The sequence below is a fragment of the Carettochelys insculpta genome, chromosome 14 (assembly GCF_033958435.1).
Source record: "Carettochelys insculpta isolate YL-2023 chromosome 14, ASM3395843v1, whole genome shotgun sequence".
Classification (NCBI taxonomy): Eukaryota; Metazoa; Chordata; order Testudines; family Carettochelyidae; genus Carettochelys; species Carettochelys insculpta.
This window is the reverse complement of record NC_134150.1, coordinates 9,035,706-9,056,727: the sequence shown is the minus strand read 5'-3', so window position 1 is coordinate 9,056,727 and position 21,022 is coordinate 9,035,706. Positions and strand designations below refer to the sequence as shown.

The following is a 21,022-nucleotide window of genomic DNA, read 5'->3' as shown; positions in this document are numbered from 1 at the left end:
GCTGAGGAATCAGTATTTGTGTGTAAAAGTCTGGGTCCTACCTGGTAACCTGGCCCAGCTCATTTTAAAGGAAAGAGGTTCACAGACAAGTATGAAGTGAAACTAAATGGAAGAATAGTTGCCCCACACTAGGGTACTGTCATTCTCCAAAATTGGAGAGTTGGAAAAAATAGGAAAGTTGTAAGTGTAATTTAAGCAGTGTTTGTGGTGTGACAGCCTGCTGGTTTCTTGACAGCAGGAAAAGATCTGACCAAGTGGTCATTCTTTAACTCTGATGCTCTTACAGGCTATGTCTACATTAGCATTCCTTTTTTGACAGAGTCATGCAAATGAAGCAAATTGAAAATGCAAATGAGGCACATATTTACATATGTGCCACCTCATTTGCATATTCTTCATTCAAAAGAAGAAAAGCGGTGTAGACATGACTCTTTTGGAAGTAATCCCACTCTTTGGAAGAACCCTTCTTCCTAAAAACAAAATAGGATGAAGGATTCTTTTGAAGATGGGGATTATGCTCAAAAGAGCTGTGTCTACACTGCTTTTCTTCTTTCAAAAGAAGCTCTTTCGAAAGAAGAATATGCAAGTGAGCTGCCAGATATGTAAATCTGTGCTTCATTTGCATTTTCAATTTCCTTCCTTTTCATGACTCTTTCAGAAGGGGACTGCTGGTGTAGATGTAGTCACAGTGAAGCATTCCTAGGGCTACGTCTACACTAGCCCCAAACTTCAAAATGGCCACGCAAATGGCCATTTCGAAGTTTACTAATGAAGCGCTGAAATGCATATCCAGCGCTTCATTAGCATGCGGGAGGCCGCGGCACTTCGAAATTGACGTGCCTCGCTGCCGCGCAGCTAGTCCCAATGGGGCTCCTTTTCGAAACGACCCCGCCTACTTCGAAGTCCCCTTATTCCCATCAACTCATGGGAAAAGGAGCCCTGTTGGGACGAGCCGCGCGGCAGCGAGGCGCATCAATTTCGAAGTGCCGCGGCCGCTTGCATGCTAATGAAGCGCTGAATATGCATTTCAGCGCTTCATTAGTAAACTTTGAAATGGCCATTTGTGTGGCCATTTCGAAGTTTGGGGCTAGTGTAGACACGGCCTAGGTGATAGAGCAAAGAATAGGCAGCCTGGCGGGAGGGGAAAAGGAGGAGAGGAAAGAAGAGTGGACTAGTTTTAAAATCAGTGTGTCGGGGGCAGAGCCAGAGATGCATAAATAAAGACAGTGCCCTACATTCCTCATACTCCCAGGTAGAGGGCAGGCAGGAGCCAATGTCCTGAAGTGGCAGGGTTCTTAGAGGGGCTACTGCCCCTCCTCCAGTCACCTCAAAGAATGTTCCTGTTTCCAGGGACTAATAAGGCACTTAAAACTCTACTTTTTTTGGCAGATAACTTAGCAATTAGTAGACAGGAGCATTGCATCTAATTCCAATATAAAAGAAAGAAAATAAAATAAATATTAAAGCCACTCAACACAAACCATACCATGTTCTGACCTCCTGTGGCAAGTTACTTAAGGGGGACAGCCTGTCATCCCTGAACTTATTTCATTTTATTGGAACTCTGGTATAGTTTGGGCCTTTCAACCATCCCCAGCAAAGAGATCTACAGGATGACCATGACTTTTCTTTGTTTAAACTCTGCTACCTATAAATTTCATTGGGTGACTTACTTGTGTTATGTTAGCGAAGGAATATATAACGTATCCTTATTCAAAACAAAAAGCAGTCAAGTAGCACTTTAAAGACTAGCAAAATAATTTATTAGGTGAGCTTCCGTGGGACAGACCCACTTCTTCAGACCATAGCCATACCAGAACAGACTCAATATTTAAGGCACAGAGAACCAAAAACAGTAATCAAGGAGGACAAATCAGAAAAAATATGATCAAGGTGAGCAAATCAGAGAGTGGAGGGGTTGGGGGGGGTAGGTCAAGAATTAAATTAAGCCATGTAAGCAGACAAGCCCTGATAGTGACTCAGAAAATTCCCATCCCGGTTCAAACCATGTGTTAATGTGCTGAATTTGAATATAAAAGACAGCTGAGGTGTTTCTCTTTGAATAGCAGTGCGAAAATTTTTTTCAGTAACACGCATACTCTTAAGTCATTAACAGAATGGCCCATTCCATTAAAATGTTGACTAACTGGTTTGTGGATCTGGAGTGTTTTGATGTCTGTTTTGTGCCCATTAACCCTTTGTGTAAGGGAGTTAGAAGTCTGTCCAATATACAAAGCATCTGGGCATTGTAGGCACATGATGGCATGTATGATGTTAGTAGAGGGGCATGAGAAAGTGCCCATGATTCTGTGAATAACCTGGTTAGGTCCAGGGATAGTATTTCCAGAGAAGATACGTGGACAAAGCTGGCAGCAGGCTTTGTTGCAAGGAAAGTTTCCAGGACTGGTATTCCTGGGGTATAGACTGTGGCTGTTTGTGAGGATCCTCATACGGTTGGGAGGTTGTCTGTAGGAGAGAACAGGCGCGTCACCTAGGGCCTTCTGGAGCGTGACATCCTGATTAAGGATAGGTTGTAGGTCTTTGATAATTTCTTTCAGTGGTTTGAGTTGGAGGCTGTACGTGATGACCAGTGGTGTTCTGTTCTTGGCTTTTTTGGGCCGATCTTGGAGTAGCTGGTCTCTGGGTATTTGTCTGGCCCTGTCGATTTGTTTTTTACTTCTCCTGGTGGGTAATTCAGGTTTATGAATATTTGGTAAAGATCTTGTAGTTTTTGGTCTCTGTCAGTTGCATCAGAGCAAATGTGATTGTTTCTAAGAGCTTGACTGTAAACAATGGATCTAGTCACGTGTGCAGGATGGAAGCTAGAAGGGTGTAGATAAGTATAGCGATCAGTAGGTTTTTGGTGCAGTGTGGTACTGATCAGGCCATCCTTGATTAGTACTGTAGTGTCCAGGAAATGTATCTCTTGCGTGGAGTAATCGAGGCATAAGTTGATGGTGGGGTGTAGATTGTTAAAGTCTCTGTGGAATTCTTCTAGAGTCTTTATACCATGGGTCCAAATCACAAAGATGTCATCAATGTATCTTAAGTAGAGGAGGGGTAATTGGGGACGAGAGCTGAGGAATCATTGTTCCAGGTCAGCCATAAATATATTAGCATATTGTGGGGCCATGCGGGTGCCCATAGCAGTTCCACTAATCTGGAGGTATAAATTGTCCCCAAATCAGAAATAATTGTGTGTGAGAACAAAGTTACAGAGGTCAAACACAAGACTGGCTGTGGTGACATCAGGAATGGTATTCCTGATTGCTTGTAATCCGTCTTTATGTGGAATATTAGTGTATAAAGCCTCTACATCCATTGTGGCAAGGATGGAGTTACCAGGAACTTTTCCAATGTTTTGTAATTTCCTCAGAAGGCCCTAGGTGACATGCCTGTTCTCTCCTACAGACAACCTCCCAACCTTATGAGGATCCTCACAAACAGCCACAGTCTATACCCCAGGAATACCAGTCCTGGAAACTTTCCTTGCAACAAAGCCTGCTGCCAGCTTTGTCCGCATATCTTCTCTGGAAATACTATCACTGGACCTAACCAGGTTATTCACAGACTCATGGGCACTTTCTCATGCTCCTCTGCTAACATCGTATATGCCATCATGTGCCAACAATGCTCAGATGCTTTGTATATTGGACAGACTTCTAACTCCCTTAGACAAAGGGTTAATGGGCACAAAACAGACATCAAAACATATAAAATTTGAATATAAAACATCTGAGCTGACTTTTATATTCAAATTTGGCATATTAACACATGGTTTAAATCGTGATGGGAACTTTCTGAGTCACTATAGGGGCTTGTCTGCATACTTGGCTAAATCTAATTCTTGACCTTCCCCACCACCCCTACACTCTCTGATTTGCTCACCTTGATTATCTTTTTCTGATTTGTCCTCCTTGCTTACTGTTTTTGGTTCTCTGTGCCTTAAATATTGAGTCTGTTCTGGTCTGGCTATGGTCTGAAGAAGTGGGTCTGTCCCACAAAAGCTCACCTAATAAACCATTTTGCTAGTCTTTAAAGTGCTACTTGACTGCTTTTTGTTTTGAATTACAAGACTTTTGTTATCTTAATCACTCTATCTCCTTCTGTTTATAAACAAACCCAGTGGCCAAAGGGAAAGTTGGGAGCCACTCAAGCTCTGTTGCAGTTAAGAGCTGGGTCTGGGTTAGGACATGCACTTAAAGCAGACCCCAAGTATGAAATTTGTGTGTGTGTGTGAAACTTCAGGAGGGGGCTACATCCCTGATAAGGCCCCCCGCAATGGTGCCCCTCTGAGGACGGGCTCTGGAGCAAATGTAAAGGCTGATATATAGCTGTGAGTTGCAAAAGCATCACTAGTATGGCAGAGGGAGGCATGACAGGAAAGTCTTCTAGGAGCTGGATCAACTCGCATCTTATAGGGAGTTTGGGTTCCAGATCCTCTCTTCACTTGATGGATACAGGAGGATGTGCTTGGCCAGCAGGTGGAACCAAAAGGTGTGTGTTATGGAGGCATTTATTGTCTGAACAAACTAAAATGGATCCCAGGGCATCACTACACTGTCAAGAGGAAGAGATATTCTCCCTCCTCAACCCATCATGGAACAAGGTGACTTATCCAAAGGCCACCAGACACCATTCAACTCTACCACTAGACCCAGATAGCAGTACCCCCACATTTTTCAAACTAATTTTGACCCATCTTAAGTAAGCATTGCATAAACAAGCGCACATCAGTTACCATGGAGTATTGCAGGTGTGTGTTAAAGACATGTACCGAACACCCAGGTCATAGTACATCCTTAGTGTTGCGAGACTGCTGTCAATGGAATGGCCACCTTCTATTCCAATCAAGCATGCTATCTTTTTACTATGCTCAATACCTGGAGTTTAAAAGGAAGATAAATGCCACAGTTAATAGAAGCCAAAGACTTACAGCTGTTTGCATTGAGCCACAATCATTTCATAACCACGAATGCCAATATTTGCATTTTTAATATGCCTGCGTGTGATATGCCCAGTATTTCATGCCACACATATTCTGTCCTGTAATCTCATTAAAGAAACATTTTCATGTTTAAAAAGTTTCACCTTGTGAAGTTGTAACAAGTTCAAGATCTTGATAGGTTTGACACATCCTCTTGACAACATCGATCTGCTCTAGGGTCAGACGCACAGCATCCTTCCTCTGAGCACTACATAGAACGTACACTGACCAAAACTGAACAAGACACATTGACAGAGAAGCCAAACAACAAATTCATGAACTTCATTATCAGCAAAAAGACTCCTAAGAAAACCACAACTTTCTCCCCTGCAATTTTCAACCACTGATATATCCCAGAGGAACACCTAATCTGATAACAGGATCTTGACACCCCACCACTCACAGTGTTCCAAGGACAGGTGAAGAAGACAGCATTTTAATTCAGCTGCTGTAAAAAATACATAATACTTGTGGTAAGTACAGCTGGATTTTGCAAAGGCATTTTAAAGTGTGATGAATGCCAATATATAAAATCTTCAGTAGCCATCTGTTTTCCATTCTTATTACCATGGGCTGAATCAAAATTTCAGATGTGAACCACCTGTTCTAAACTATTTTATACCCAAAATCTAGACATGCATCTGTATTTTGCTCCAATCTATCTGTAGACCAAGCATTCTCTCTACAAAATCTTCTCTGTCTAAGAAGTCTAGGTCATAGCACCAATAGTACATACTTGAGCTCCGACATGGCCATGCTGAAGTTTCTGAATGTTTGTATTTGTGGTGTTGAGGGTTTTTAAGTTGATTTTACTCAGTCTGTTTTCGTATAATATCCTCAGTCGTAAGGGAAGGTCATTGTGCCTAAAAAGTAAATAAGGTAGAATTAATTATATAAATAAACTTGACCTTTCCTCTGTAAATTAATCATATACATATTGCCAAGTTTCTGGAGGCATATTAAAATATCTGTACCTATTTTAATTTAAATTATTTTAAAAATTCCATCTGCTTTAATGCATGGTGTTTTTTTATTTGCAATATTCTGATGTCAGACATTTGCCCATTCAAAAAAAACTTTTGAAGGAAATGTTTATGCAAAGTTCTCTTTGTGCTGTTGCTTGTATGTGATTAGCACTGGTGGAAGGTGCCTAGCTGACAGATCTCAAAACTGACACATTTTTTTCCACATAAGCAGGTGTAAAGCCCTGCCACTGCCTGCTTCACCCCAGACCTGGGAGTAAGGGAGTAATTCATCTCTTCTTGGCACTTTCCTATACTTAATGTTTATTCATCTACTTTTAAGTTCCCCTGGCATGTTAACTGCCAGCATCCTTGCAATGGTTCTCTAGGTGGTGGAGAGTTTGCAAACCTGGCAACAAAAAAAAAAAAAAATCAAGGTTGGTGGCTGAGGAGTACACTTTAAGCTGGGCCAACCTTAGGGGAAAAATGGAGCCCTGGGTGAATTTGTGTTTTGGTTCTCTTGGCCACTCTGAGTATATCACCCCCCATTTCCTCTAACCCCATGGACTCCCTAACCCTGGACCACTGTCCTGTGCCCTCTTTACTGCTAACCCCTATATTATGACCCCTTTATTCCTACCCTATGCAAAGGTTGTCGTCACGCTTAACCCTACCTTTCTCTCTCGCCTGGGACAAGTTTGCCTGATCCTAGGGTAGGCCTTGATTTTAAGCAGCTTTTTACTGAAGCTATTGCTCACAGATTACAGGAAAGCCCGTCCACTTTTTTCAGACAACTTAAAGCATTGCCTCACAGTGAGATTTGCTTCAGAGCCACCCTTTCTGGTGTGAATTTCATTCCTCACTGATCTTTTTTACTGATGTCCTGAAGACTTTTTCCCTTTCACTCCTTGATGCTGAAGTTTCTCTTGTCACCCCCTCTTTCCACCTCATTCTTCTAGCCACTTCTCATCTCTGCTCTTTCTGTTCAGATGTTATATCTGCACATAGCAGCTGCACTAGCATGATCTTTAGAATTTTGATTGTGATTAAGTCTGAGTCTAGAATTTTATTTAAGGTACAGCAGAGTAGTATCTGAGCCTGAAAGTGCCTCCTTCCCTTTATAGTAACAGAGAGCTGGCTGTGTTAGCCTGTATCCTAACAAAACAAACAAAGCAGTCATGTAGCACATGCTCCATTTATGAGCTTGAAGCACATGCTGCATGACTGTTTTTTTCTTTTCCTTTATGTTCCTGGATCAAGTCAGCATGCTTTCATGTCATGCCTCCTACTTTGCAAGCACAGGCAAAAGGAAGTGAAATTATAGACAAAGAAGGGTATTTTAAAAGGAGACAGTAGAATTCCATAATGAAAAAGTAAACAAATGCTGGACTCCCACCTGAAGACTAATGTAACTTGATCCAAAGAGAACAAGCAGTCCCGTAGCACCTTAAAGACTAACAATTTTATTTATCAGGTAATGAGCTTCGTAGGAAAGACCCCACTTCTTCAGATTCGTGGGTGTTTCCCATGAAAGCTCATTGCCTAATAAATAATATTGTTAGTCTTTAGGGTGCTACAGGACTGCTTGCTTTGTTTTGCAAAGATGCAGACAAACACAGCTACCTCTCTGAGACTACTGATTCCAAGAAGTTAATACAAAGCCTCTGAAATCAAATTGAGATGCCTTCAGACTGAGACATGAGACATAAATGCTACGCCACAGGTGCTGCTGACATCTCTTTGATCTTCAGAAAATATTTCTGCCCACTCCTTACTTTCCAAGGCAACAGCCAAGAGTGGCTGGGCCTCTGGTTGCAGAACTGGCTGTACTGCTCAGGCTTCATGGGATTTGCCCTTTAGTCTCCCATTGTAACAGGCATAGGATACCAGGAGGCCTTAAAATACATCAATATTTGTTTACTGAGTGGGATGAAAGCTACCACTGAAGTGCTCAGTTTGCTAGACCCAGATCTTTCAGATTTCCAATAATTTGTGTTGAATAGTTGGCTCCCTTATTGCATCTCGTAAGTGATCTAAGAGGTTCACTCTAAAGTACAGTTACATCTAATATGCTTTTGCTAGTTTAAAATATTTGTGCTTAAGAAAACTGAGGGATTCTAATGGTACGTGGGAAGAGGCGAATTAAAAGGTTTTGGCTGATTTTCAGACCTCATGTTAACTCATCTCTAAACAAACAATTACAGGTGTAACCCCAACAAAACAAAACAGCAGAAATGTAGCACTTTAAAGACTGACAAAATGATTTATTTGGTGATGAGCTTTTGTGGGACAGACCCACTTTATCAGACTAATCTCATTTCCAATACAGACTGACAGGCGGGAGACTGGCTGGGATGGCTGGCCCATGACTTGGGTGGGTGGCTGGGGCAGCTGGTGGCTGGGTGGCTGCCCCCAGCAGTGCAGGTCTCAGGTGGCTGGCAGGTGGATGGCTGGCCGTGGCAGCATGGAACTCGGGCGGCTGCCTGTGGCTCGCAGTACTTGGGCTTCTGATGGATGGGCAGCTGGCCCTGGCAGCTCAGGGCACTGGCTCTGGGCAGGCAGGTGGCTGGCCCCAGCAGTGCGGGGCGCAAGCTGGCAGATAGGCAGCTGGCTCTGGCAGCATAGGGCTTGAGTGGAGGGCTCGGGTGGCTGGCAGGCAGGCAGCTGGCCCCAGCAGCGTAGGGCTTGGGCGCCTGAAGGGTGGTCAGCTGGCTCCAGCAGCACAGGGCTTGGGAGGGCAGATCAGGTATCTGGCCCATGGCTCACTGGGCTTGGGCATCTGACTGGTGGGCAGCTGGCTCTGGCACTGAGGGGCCCCAGCAGCTGGTGGGTGGACAAGCATCTGGCCCCAGCAGCTGGCAGGCATGTGGGCAGTTGGCCCCAGCAGTGCACACTTTGGGTGGTTGGCTCTGGTAGGCAGGTGAGTGGCTAGCGCAGGCAGCTCTGGTGGCTGGCACGGGGCTCAGGCAGCTGGCCAGCTGGGGCTGCACCAGGCACCCATAAGGGGCCAAGAAAACTATTTATGCTTATTTTTAATTTTAAATCACATTCTTATATCAAGTGTTTGTCTTTATTTTAAATTATGAATTCAAATGTTTGTGAAAGGGGAGGCTGCGTGATGGTAAAGAAGACATGGGGGCATGTGAGGGTTTCTCAAAAATCAAAATGGGGGTGTGATACCAAAAAGTTTGGAAACCAGCATACTGGGGAGAGCCAGCTGACCTTTAGCTCACGTGGTAGAGCACAGGGATTTAACCCCTAAGGTCACAAATTCAACCCCTCCTGCTGATGACCCACATCTTTTGGCATTACACATGTAAATGAGCTTCTCTCCTCAGACCCTACAGAACCCTTTCTTAATTTACTAGCTATATAGTTTGGGCTTGATCACTCAGCTTTCCAAATCAGCATACACGTATATTGAATACATAAGTATACCTTATCTATAGCCCCCTGCATTAATAATATTAATATTGCTAATGAAAATTACCAGGACACACTGGAAAACAAGACTTTCTACATACCCATCAATGAGAGGGGCTTGCTTCATTAACTCCACAGCCTGATTAGTTTTAAAAGCCAAACCATCAGAGATGAAAAGCAAGAGCCACAGGAATAGCTTCAAAGGCCCTCTCCTCATTTCCACAGAGATGTTACCTGGAGAGGGCAACCACCACGGAATGCTGGCTATGAAGAACAACTTTGCAAAGGTTCTAGGCAATGATTTTGGCAGAGATTGTCTCTATTGTTGGTCAGGCACAAGTAAAGGAAGTTCTGCCGGAAAACAGAAATAATGAACAGTGTAAGAAAGCAGAGTAGGTGGATGATGTTATGATAATCAGTTCCCTTTTTCTAAGTAAGAGATTAACACTTGTGACAGCTGTTTGAAAGTTGATCAGTAGGTATTTGTAGTTACGCCTTCCTTACAAAAACTGTCTTTGCCAATTGAAGTTAAAGTTGTTTACTCATTTTGCAGCTGGATGAAATACCTGAGCCTGGTTTTGCATCTATCAACTAGTAATCACATGTCCAAAGCATGCAACTAGAGTTATTTATTTCCATTCAGGAGAGTTAAGCATGAAATTCTCTGAAGATATAAGAATATAGAAGATACAGCCTTTGGTAGAGCAGTCCAGATAATAGTAAAACTTAAGCACTTCTTCACTGGGTCATCCTTACAGTTAGTGGTGCCCCAAATAAGGGGTGGGGACCGCTCTCAGGGCTGGGGAGGGACAAGCAGACAGGCAAAAAGGCATAGATATGGGAACTCTCCCCCTTCACCTGGGGTCCCGGGTGCTGCCCAGGGCTCCGCCGCCAGCCCTGCACTGGAATCCCCCATGCACAGGATGTGGCTGCCTCTGGCACCACCGAATGGGTGCACGTGGTGTTTGCCCTTTATAAGAACATAAGAATGGCCATACTGGGTCAGACCAAGGTCCATCCAGCCCAGCATCCCATCTGCTGACGGTGGCCAATGCCAGGTGCCCCAGAGAAGGAGAACAGAAGACAATGATCAAGTGATTTATCTCCTGCCATCCATCTCCTGCCCTTGTTCTGAAGGCTAGGGCACCATACTTTATCCCTGGCTAATAGCCATTTATGGACCTAACCTGCAAAAATTTATCAAGCTCTTTTTTAAACCCTGATAGAGTCCCGGCCTTCACAGCCTCCTCGGGCAAGGAGTTCCACAGGTTGACTGTGCGCTGTGTGAAGAAAAATTTCCTTTTATTAGTTTTGAACCTACTACCCATCAATTTCATTTGGTGTCCCCTAGTTCTTGTATTATGGGAAAAGGTAAATAATTTTTCTATATTCACTTTCTCCACACCATTCATGATTTTATATACCTCTATCATATCGCCCCTCAATCGCCTCTTTTCCAAACTGAAAAGTCCCAGTCTCTCTAGCCTCTCCCCATATGGGACCCGTTCCAAGCCCCTAATCATCTTAGTTGCCCTTTTCTGAACCTTTTCTAATGCCAATATATCTTTTTTGAGGTGAGGAGACCACATCTGCACGCAGTACTCAAGATGTGGGCGTACCATAGTTTTATATAGGGGAAGTATGATATCTTTTGTCTTATTATCGATCCCTTTTTTAATAATTCCTAACATCCTATTTGCCTTACTAACTGCCGCTGCACACTGCATGGATGTCTTCAGAGAACTATGTAGGCCTCCCATAGTAGCAGGGAAGAAGACATCCTTATTATGTAGGCCTCCCATAGTAGCAGGGAAGAAGACATCCTTATTAAACAGATTAATAATGATAAAACCACAGAAAGTGGAGATCCAGAGACAGCTGTAGTTTCTGACATGAATTTAAATTACTCACCTAATGATTGTGGTACCTTTCAGAATGTTGTTATTTCCATTTTAGTGGAACTTTATATTACAAACCCCAAATTGAACAAAAGTGAATGGATTTGTATTCATTAACTTACAAACAGCCCATTGAAAACAGTTTGATATTTCAAACCAAAATACCTCATTATTTTGTGGGTACATTACACACGTAGAGTCTGAAGCAAAAAATGAAGTTGACCAGACTAAAGTCCTGTGGCACCTTATAGACTAACAGATATAATATTGGAGCATAAGTTTTCATGGGCAAAGACCCACTTCATCAGATGCAGGCTACTTGTACTGTCCAAGCTCAGAGGAATGAGAGTAAGATGATTAAATGAGAACATGGAGATTCTTTTTAGCAATGTAAGGTGTTACTCGCTCATTTAGAATTTTTAAAAATGCTAGTTTAACCCAGCGCTCTCTGTTAAGTAAGGCTTCTCTTTTTAAAGCCAAAGAACCAAAGATATTAAAATAAAAATCATTTTGCAAACACATTGTGGGTATGACATTTTATTAGTTCTACATTCTTTTGCTAGATTTCATGCACGGCCTATTCTGAATATGACCTTTAGGTTCACATTTTGTGCCACTGGTCCTTGGAGCTTGCTGGAAAGATAGCAGCTGCTGGTCTGGTGATTTTCTTTTTCTTTGGCAGATTTCAAATGTGCCTTTTCTATGGAGGAGCTAGCGTAGTCCTTTTCCACACTACAAGTGTGGGAACTGTACAGTAAACACAAGCTTGCAGGCACTTGGAAAGCTGCCAAACATGTGGATGTGATGATACTATGGTATCTGCAATTGCAAAACATACTTATTGGAAAAATAATGCTCGATGACTAACACCATAACTTTCAACTCCCACAGGATCAACCCTGCCACAACCCCCTGATCAAGGATAGCAGCTACAGAACTCTCTCAAATGACGTCATTTCCCAGATAATCAAACATGGCCATGGCTGCTTCAAGAACTAGAAAAAAATCCAAGCCAGTCTGTGTGTGTTTAACAGCCTGTATATAGTACCACTATCATATTGATTAAAATCCAAGTCTAAGCTAGATCTGAAGGAATGCTTCCACTACAGCTGGCTTGAATGGGAGAGAAACCGTGGGTGCATTTGTGCAAATAGTTTGCTCCTGCTCTGCTAAATTTGTTAGCTATTGAGCAGAAGGATGATAAGCAATAGTTTGTTCATTGTAATCAACTTAATTTATGACCTAAATACAAGGATAACTAAATTATGGTTACATGTTTGTAATTTTAAGGGAATACAGAAAAGTAAGCTTGTGTGCCCTTGTAGTGAAGAAGGCTAACGGCATACTGGGGTGAATTAGGAGGAGCATTTCCAGCAGATCTAGAGAAGTTATTATTCCCCTCTATTCGACACTGATGAGGCCACATCTGGAGTACTGCGTCCAGTTCTGGGCCCCCCACTATAGATAGGATGTGGATGCATTGGAGCAGGTTCGGTGGAGGGCAATGAAAATGATTAAGGGGCTGGAGCACATGACCTATGAGGAGCAGCCAAGAGATTTGGGTTTATTTAGTTTGCAGAAGAAAAGACTGAGGGGTGATTTAATAGCAGCCTTCAACTTTCTGAAAGGGGGCTCTAAAAAGAATGGAGAGCATTGTTCTCAGTGGTGACAGATGGCAGAACAAGGAACAATGGTCTGAAGTTACAGAGGGAGCAGTGTAGATTGGCTATTAGGAAAAAAACTTTCACCAGGAGGGTGGTGAAGCACTGGAATGTGTTACCGAGAGAGATGGTGGAATCTCCAGACATAGAGGTTTTAAAGCCCTGGTTTGACATAGTCATGGCTGGGATGATTTAGTTGGGGTTGATCCTGCTTTAGGCAGAGGGCTGGACTAGATGACCTCCTGAGGTCCCTCTCAGCTTCAGAATTCTATGATTTGAAAAAAGGAATTTGCAAATGCAGGGGCCTGACATTCTGAGCTCTATGAGGGAGAAGGGAAGGTTGTTCTGGTAAGTAGGCTATAAAGCATTCCCTTTTCTGGACTGATTCTCCCCCACTATTCAAAGAACAGAGCTATACAGGTGTCATTAGGTGCCTCTTTTCTGATGTTAATGTGTTGGAGTTGTGCTCACTGGGAGATGAAATCATTTGAGACTGACAGGCAGAAGTCACAGCCAAGGAGTGGATGGCAGTGAATGGTAACTGAGAGCCAGCAGATGTGTTACAATGGACCATCAGGGTAGCAGTAAGAGCAAGATGCTTCTTTACCCCTTCACCCCCTCAGGATGGGAGGTGGATTCTGCCGATGCACCTTTGATCTCTGGGTCTATCCTGACCAAGGGCAGAGACTGTGAGTGGGGTGCAGAGAAGGGGACATTCAGATTGCAGGACTTAAGAACCTGAGAGGAAGAGGACACTGCCCTGCCTGCTTGGGATAGGACTTTCACTCATGGTTTGTCTGTGAACTCTGTGGCATTTTCCCCAATTAATGCCAAGTTACTTTCCTCTCTTTTATCAAAAGTTTCTTTCTACACTCAGACTCTGTGCTGGTGAGTGGGGAAGAATTGTCTCTGAGAGGCACCCAGAGTGGTGTGTGAATTTCCCAGGTTACTGGTTGGGGGCTTGAGCCAGTTCTGTGTTGGATGGATGGAGAGGAATTCCGTGGCCCTGGCTGCTGCTGGCTCAATCTGGCAGGAAGGTTACACAAACATTGTTCCTTCTGTAAGCACCAAACTGTGCTCGCTTTAGTAATGAGAGCAGTTCCCACCATTCTCTTCTCCGCATTCCAATCTCAGAGAACTCCCACCCTCTGGTTTGCAGAAAGGTCCTCGCCATTCTCCAACAGGGTCCAGGCAGTCCCTGGAAATCCTATGGATTTTCACTGTGGTTGTGCCACAAATGACAGAAGACATATCTGAGCTGAAGCCACAGAAATTCTCCATGTTTCTCCTATGTTAACTGGTCTCAGGGAGACATGTGGGTTACAAGAATCTTCTCTAGACAGTGCGTAAATTGCAATTCACTGATTAGTGTTGTGCAGTATCAAGTGAAAGTCGGTGCCGTGCTCAGCACTAGTGTCGGCATGAAACAAACTTATGGATATAGCGTAAGGGGTTATGTATATACATTGAATATTAAATTCTTAAAATCTGTGGCTAAGGACTGGCCAACAGCAAAGGGGAAACAAAGGGTTTCTGTCAGATGAGAAATTCTTGCCTATTTGGCTGTTTACATGCAAATTCTGTCTTGTATGGGTCACCTTTAGCCAGTCTGCATGAATACTAACAAGGGACAGTGAAATATTCAAAGAAATTAAAATAACAGGAGGATGTAAGCAGTGATGTCCATAAGGAACATGAAGCAGGGACATTGAGACCTCTGTTGAGTGTAAGCCAAGAACCCTCAACTCCAGGGTTAACTTCAATAGCAACTGCAGTTATGAGAAGTCAGGCACTAGTTATCCAGTTGGACTTCCAAACAAAAGAGACCTAAAATATAGCAGGCAAAGGTATCAACATAGTTAGCTTTCTCAGTGCCACAGAAGTCAGTCAGGGCTAGATTAAAAGTCAGCCCCTCTCCAACTAATTCAAAACCAAGTTTTGTCAAGATTTTCTTGTGCTTAATTTTGTGAGCTCAGGAAGTGACAGAAACTGAAAAATGCTTGTGTTACAGCCTGGTGTGAATGCCAGTGCAAGAGCATTGACCCATTTAGTTCCATTTCTCAAGGGCTAAGGCTACACTGAGGTTTCTATGTCAGGGTATGTTTGTATCCTGAAATAGTAACCCCACAGCCAAACACTGCACTCTAGTGTAGTATGTGGTTCCCGCTACCCCTCATTGTGAAAGGGATAGCAGGAAGTTTGAAACAGGCACTTATTTCAAACTTCAGTGCCATGTAGCTGTCAAAAAATTTGAAATGTTATCTCAAAATAACTTGTACAATTTGAGGAATGCAAATTATGTAAATTATTTCGAGATAGAGCTACAGTGTAGCCCTAGCCAAGATCAGTGAAGCACAGAAAGGAAATAAAAGTGGGGAAAAAGTAAATCTATTTATTTATGTTATTATTTTCAACTCATGTTTAACTGATAAAATCAAAATGAGAAAGAAACCCTTCTTTGACGTAAGTGTCCATTAATGGTTCTCAAGTTTTTATTGTATACTTAGCCACTGAATGCTGCTCCATTAATTGTGGTTGGCTGTAACATGCAATCATCTATTACACTGGCTTTGCTAGGGCTTAGTCAGACTAGTCACCCCTTGTATTGCCACCCACTTTATCACACCATTTCCTTCCTGTATCTGCTATACTCCCCCACTGCTGTCTCAGTGCATTACATTCTTCAGAGATTATGTGAAGCAGCCTACCTCACACTGCTACATACTGACTCCATAAACCTGTAGTCTGCATTTATCAATGTTCAAATGATCCCCAGGGAGTCCCTACTGGTTGAGAGAAGCTGGAAGGACATTAGACACTTCAGAGAAGTAGGGGCTACAGGTAACTTAATTTACACCCATTCCTTCATTATACTCTTGGGCTGGATCTCAGAGCCACTCTTCCAGCAGCTCCACGTTAATGAGCAGTCTTGCAATTGCTAATGCATATCGCCGGGGCTCATTAGCATAGCCGTGTGATATCTCGCCCTCGGCAGTGGGGGTGTGCCGGCAGTAAAGAGTCCATGTGGACATGCAACTGCCAGGAAAATCCCCCTCTATTGCCAGATGCTTATACCAGGGGGTTTTTCCCGGCAGAGGCATATCCATATGGCCTCTTTACCGCTGGCACATCCCTCTGCCAAGAGCGAGATCTTGTGTGGCTATGCTAATGAGCTGTGAGACTATCCTAATGAGCAGCCATTTGCAACTGCGAGACTGGTCATTAGCATGGGAGAGCGGCTCCATGTAGACCCAGCCATGATATCCTTCCATGGACTAAATACAATACCTTAAACTACTCTGTACTATAGATTCCAGCTGGATACATTCAGAGTTGATACCATAACAGCTTCTGTCTTGACAGACCCAGGGTTTCAACAAGGGACCTGTAGGATTGCTAGCATAAGGGTCAATTACTCAAGCTCGAGCCAGCCTCTAGAGCTGCAGCCTCCTTCTTAGCCCAAGTGCAGACACACATGAGATGTGCTTGAACTAAAAAGCTGACTACTGCAATGTGGATGTTATCACACAAACTAACCACACAAACACAGTCCTACCTGACACATGGCTTCATAAGGAACCCATGCTGCCGCCTGTACCACAACGGCCACTCTGCTATTTTTATCACACTAACTCAAGCAAAGCTAGCAGGCCTACACTAACAGCCTCACTTTCTCTGAGCCGTGTGAACTGGGCACATGGGAATGCATAATTCCCACTGACCCACTGGTCACAGATGGGATATGTATTTACACATTGGTAATGAAAGTTGCTTTAAGTCTTCGTCTACCATTGTCAATGCGCAAGTTACACCAACTTACCTTCCTTGCAGATTTGCCTGTGAATTTGGCCCTCATTCTCAGAGGAATCCACTAATGAGTGTGCCTGTCTACAGCAGCCTTTATATTGGAGACAGACCACAGACCAGGGGTGTAGAAGTTCAGGGATGGGTGACAGAGGCAGCCAAGTTTCCAAAGTTGATAGCTTAACCATGCTCTGTGCAAATCTGTCTGGAACTTTTTATGCATATTGCCTTGTAATTATTAAATATCTGTTTGTGACATTCCTGTGAAGCTCACATAAAAAAAACGTGTCTTTATAAATTGCAAGTGTCAACTTGTAACAGAGTACACAGGCCCCGAGAACAAAGAGGGAATTGTACCAGCCTGAAATCACCCTGCCTTGCTTTCTGCACCAGCACCAGCCACCCCAGGGAATGCTTCTGGTATTGCTTTCTGTTTCAGGGAGCACAACCACAGGAGAGCCTGGCTTGTTGTGGGGTGGGAATGGCAGTTTCCCACAAAAGCAGTTTCTCCATCCCACAGGGTTCCTGTGGGATGGAGAAGGGTTTATTTTGAAAGTTTACTCTGATCTCCAACAAAAGCCACATTCCCATATGGTTACATAGAATTGCCAACATGAGTGTTGATAACATGTTTCTTTGCATCCCACCCTTCTCACTATATCATAGTTAACAAGCAATACTCACCTACAGTAAACTCTTTCTTATCTGGCTGCCCCAGGAGGCTGCCAAGTGGTTGCCAGATAGTCAAATATTCTGGATAATAGAGAGTTATAACCAGCAATGCATAACACTAAAGAAAAAAGGTATTAAGAAACAAACAAAAATGTATGCAGGGTACTTAATTTACCAAGAACAGTTGTACTGCACACTGTAAACTTATACAGGTTGAACTTCTCTAAACCAAAACTCCCGTGGCTGGCAAATGCCGTAATCCAGCATGATCTTAGTTAGTTAAACACCATTTATCATAGGTGTGCCAGGTTTCACTTGGTCCCAGAAAGTTTATTTACAGCCACCAGTCCTGGCTCTCAGTGTTCTAAGCTGTTATTTAGGTATAATTAACCTCTAAATGTCTTCTAAGAGGCCTGTAAGCAGTGGAAGTGTTGGTAACGTGCTAAAAAATATTGACCTCCCATCATCCAGAAAATTCTCTCATCCTGCACTGATCAGGTCCCAAGGATGCTAGATAAGAAAGGTTCAGCCAGTATTGTATTTGCTTTCACTATACTGTACTTATGGAAAGCATAACTAATATTAACCTCTGGTTAAAATGCCAGTTATTTGAGAGTTCTGGGTGATAGAATGCCATATCTGTAAGAATTTACTGTACTTACCCTGGGGGTATTTCTTGTTGTTTTTTACAGTATGCAGCAATTCCAGATCTTACTGTACAGAGATGAAAAAATAAGACTGTTGGCAACCTTATGTGGTACTGAGCACCCTCACCTCCCTCTGAAGTCAGCATTATACAGGTCTCTCATCACCTCCTTCGATCAGATCCCAGGAATGCAGGCCCCTTCCAGGACAGCTTCTCCCTCACCAGCTACTCTGCACTGAAGGGAAGCATTTATGCCTTGTGCCTATTTTAGTCAATCAGAACAAGAGTTCTTATTAACCTTAAATAGGCTCCCTGTGTAAGAGTGCCTGCTGCATGAGACACCAGCTCTGTTTTGAAACGTTCTTGCGGTCTAGAAGCCAGAGCAGTGAGATTTGGGTGAAAATAATTTGATCAATTTATATTGCTTGATTTAGACCAAGGATATTTTAAGCCATAGAGAAAGTATAAAGAGATTCTGAACTCAGTTGTTTTGTCAATTGTCAAAATCCAGCTGAAAACCCTGAGCGTTCTCCATTCAGCTTTCTAAACCTGGATAGCACATAGCCTCCACAAGGGCGTTCAGGCATGTCTCTTAGACCAGTGGTCCCAAACTTTTCAGGGTCACACCCTCACTTACAACTGTCTATCTACCAACCTCACTCCTTCTGGAACCAGGGCTGAGAGCAAGGCCATAGCTCCTGGGGGGAGGTGGTTGGGAGGGAGATGGGTTTCAGGAGGCTGAGGCTGGAGCCACAGCTGGAGGTGGGTCAGGGGCCAGAATGGAACTGCAGACAGGGGCATAGGCTGAGGGAAGTAGCATGGCAGCTGGGACTAAGGCCAGGGGTTGGAGCTGCAGCTCAAACTAGGAGTCAAATCTGCAGCCAGATCATGGTGAGAGGACAAGGCCGGAGCTTCAAACAGAGCCACATCCACAAGCTAGTGCTGTGTCCATGGCCAGAGAAGAGCTGGGAACAGAGCAGGGCTGGGTAGCATTACTGCCCTGTCCCTCCAGAGGCTGGCCTGGGCGCTGCTTCATCCTCAAATGTTCCTCTGTGCCCTCCCACCCCCAGTTTGCAGACCTGTGTCTTAGCCCTTTAAAGAGATTCATCACTTCAGCTACCAAGCACATTTCAGTACTGACAATTTTAGTGATAGCCAGAGCATGTGAGCAATACCCACTTGTGCACTTGTGCTTTGTTTTGTTACACTGAAATGTTTCAAATGTCTGCAATCAAAAGGTTCTGTGGTCTACAGTAAACTGCAACTGCTAGCTCTGGAAACCGGATGTCAGAGACTCTGAGCCACCCCCCTGCCCCTCCCCACCTCTTTCCCTGTTCTGTTCTTTTTCATTTTCACCAAAAAACTCAAGGTTGTGACCAATGATCCTTAAAACAGTTCCCTGGAATTTTGAAATTAATAGGATACTGCATTCAAAACTTACCATATACAGAGAAATGCCACAGAGGTGACAGACAAGGTGAGTGAGGTAAAATTTTCAATTGGACTGACTTCTGTTGTGAGAAAGACAAACTTTCAAACCACAAAGAGCTTGAGAGGCTATTGCCTCAGCTACTTTGCCTACTATCTCATTAACTATTTAAAAGAAGATGGAGGTAGTACCTAAACAATTCAAAAACAAAAAATACCCATGCTTCAAACCTATTTGAGATTGTTAATTGACAATGCAAGTGTAAGTATTAAGACAAAATACCTTAAAGGAAAGTAACATTTTCCTGTCCACGTTATACCTTTCTAGAGCCTGTAAGATAGATTTAACAGCAATTTTAAATATTTGACCAAACAATTCTAATGTCATGCACTACAAGATTTTCCTAGGTAATACTGCCATTTGAAAGAAAATATTTAGATACTGAAACAAGGAAGACCAAAATTTACAGATCATTTATAGGCTTATAACAAAATATAAAATTATTATGGAGTGGAAGAAACTCAGTTTTCTGAATGGAATGCCAGTCTTACAAACAACAAGTAGTTATAAAAAAACATTTCCCCAGTGTTGACAATGAAAATGAGGTCAATGAAGAACAAGCTGACACTCCTTCACATACCAATATTTTCAGCATATTGGAAATCATTTTGAAGCAAAATTGGCAACTGATGCAGCATACCCTGCTGCAATTTATGCCCAGACCTACTGTAATTCTGAGATATTCAATTGTATGAATTTTGATTTTATGAACTGCTCAAGCCACAATTAGTTCCCAAGACAGGGGTTCTACAGTGCTTTAATATAAAGTAGTATTTTGACTTGCTAGTCTTGTGATGTCCTTAAGCCATCTTGTACATGGGCAGTCAATGTACATTATCATTTAGTGCTTTTCAAAGGCTTTTACAAATAGTCTATCAGCACTGTAAACACTACAGCTAAGCTAAACAGGGTGCAGTAAGCATTCTTAGTTAAACGGCACTATGCATACAAGTATAAAATCCACCCAGCCATTTTCTCTTCTGTCTGAATAAAGCTCACAATTGAGCAGGAGAGCGCTTTGGAGCTTTTTCTTGTTTATGGAAATGTTCTTTGGTGCCAGTTACCTTCTTTGGACAATGACAAAGAAGCAAGATCCACATTCCACTGGGTAGGAAACAGCAAGAGCCTGGCACTGCTTACTTTTGGCTTCACATCCGCAGCAAAGGACTCTGCTTCTTTTAGGACTCTAGCACACTCATAACTGGCTTCATAATCAGTCTTAGGAGCCTTCTGCCACCTGATAAGCACACCCCACACCACCACAGTCCCACTCCCTGTCTGTAACTGCTGAAAAGCAGAAGTTATGACTTTCCAGGCTGCTCAGCTTCTCTGTCAGCTCCCCCTCGTGGGCAAAACTACAGTAAACTCTCATATCCAGCAGCCTGGGTTGCAGGATATTCAAATATTTTGGATAACAGAGAGGGATACACAGCAATGCATAACAACAAAGAAAAACAAGATTCGATGTTAAGAAACAAAC

General features: G+C 43.1%; 1 protein-coding gene across 9 annotated transcripts in view; it reads right to left on the bottom strand.

Moving 5' to 3' along the window:
* The window catches only part of LOC142020793 (dipeptidase 2-like), a 35,662-nt gene extending 14,895 nt beyond the window's left edge, over positions 1 to 20,767 (bottom strand). The window contains exons 1-8 of one of the 9 annotated variants that reach the window (XM_075008978.1): positions 20,607 to 20,767; positions 19,765 to 19,812; positions 18,070 to 18,121; positions 17,420 to 17,525; positions 9,474 to 9,723; positions 5,724 to 5,850; positions 5,092 to 5,221; positions 4,742 to 4,883 (exon numbers count right to left, since the gene is read on the bottom strand). In XM_075008978.1, the coding sequence (XP_074865079.1) occupies positions 4,742 to 4,883; positions 5,092 to 5,221; positions 5,724 to 5,850; positions 9,474 to 9,589 (515 nt within the window). In that variant the 5' untranslated portion in view covers positions 9,590 to 9,723; positions 17,420 to 17,525; positions 18,070 to 18,121; positions 19,765 to 19,812; positions 20,607 to 20,767. Of the gene's footprint in view, positions 1 to 4,741; positions 4,884 to 5,091; positions 5,222 to 5,723; positions 5,851 to 9,473; positions 9,724 to 17,419; positions 17,526 to 18,069; positions 18,276 to 19,764; positions 19,813 to 20,606 lie in introns of those variants that run through there. The other 8 variants (XM_075008980.1, XM_075008981.1, XM_075008982.1 and 5 more) reach the window with 8 other exon arrangements.
* Between the last annotated feature and the right edge of the window lie 255 nt (positions 20,768 to 21,022).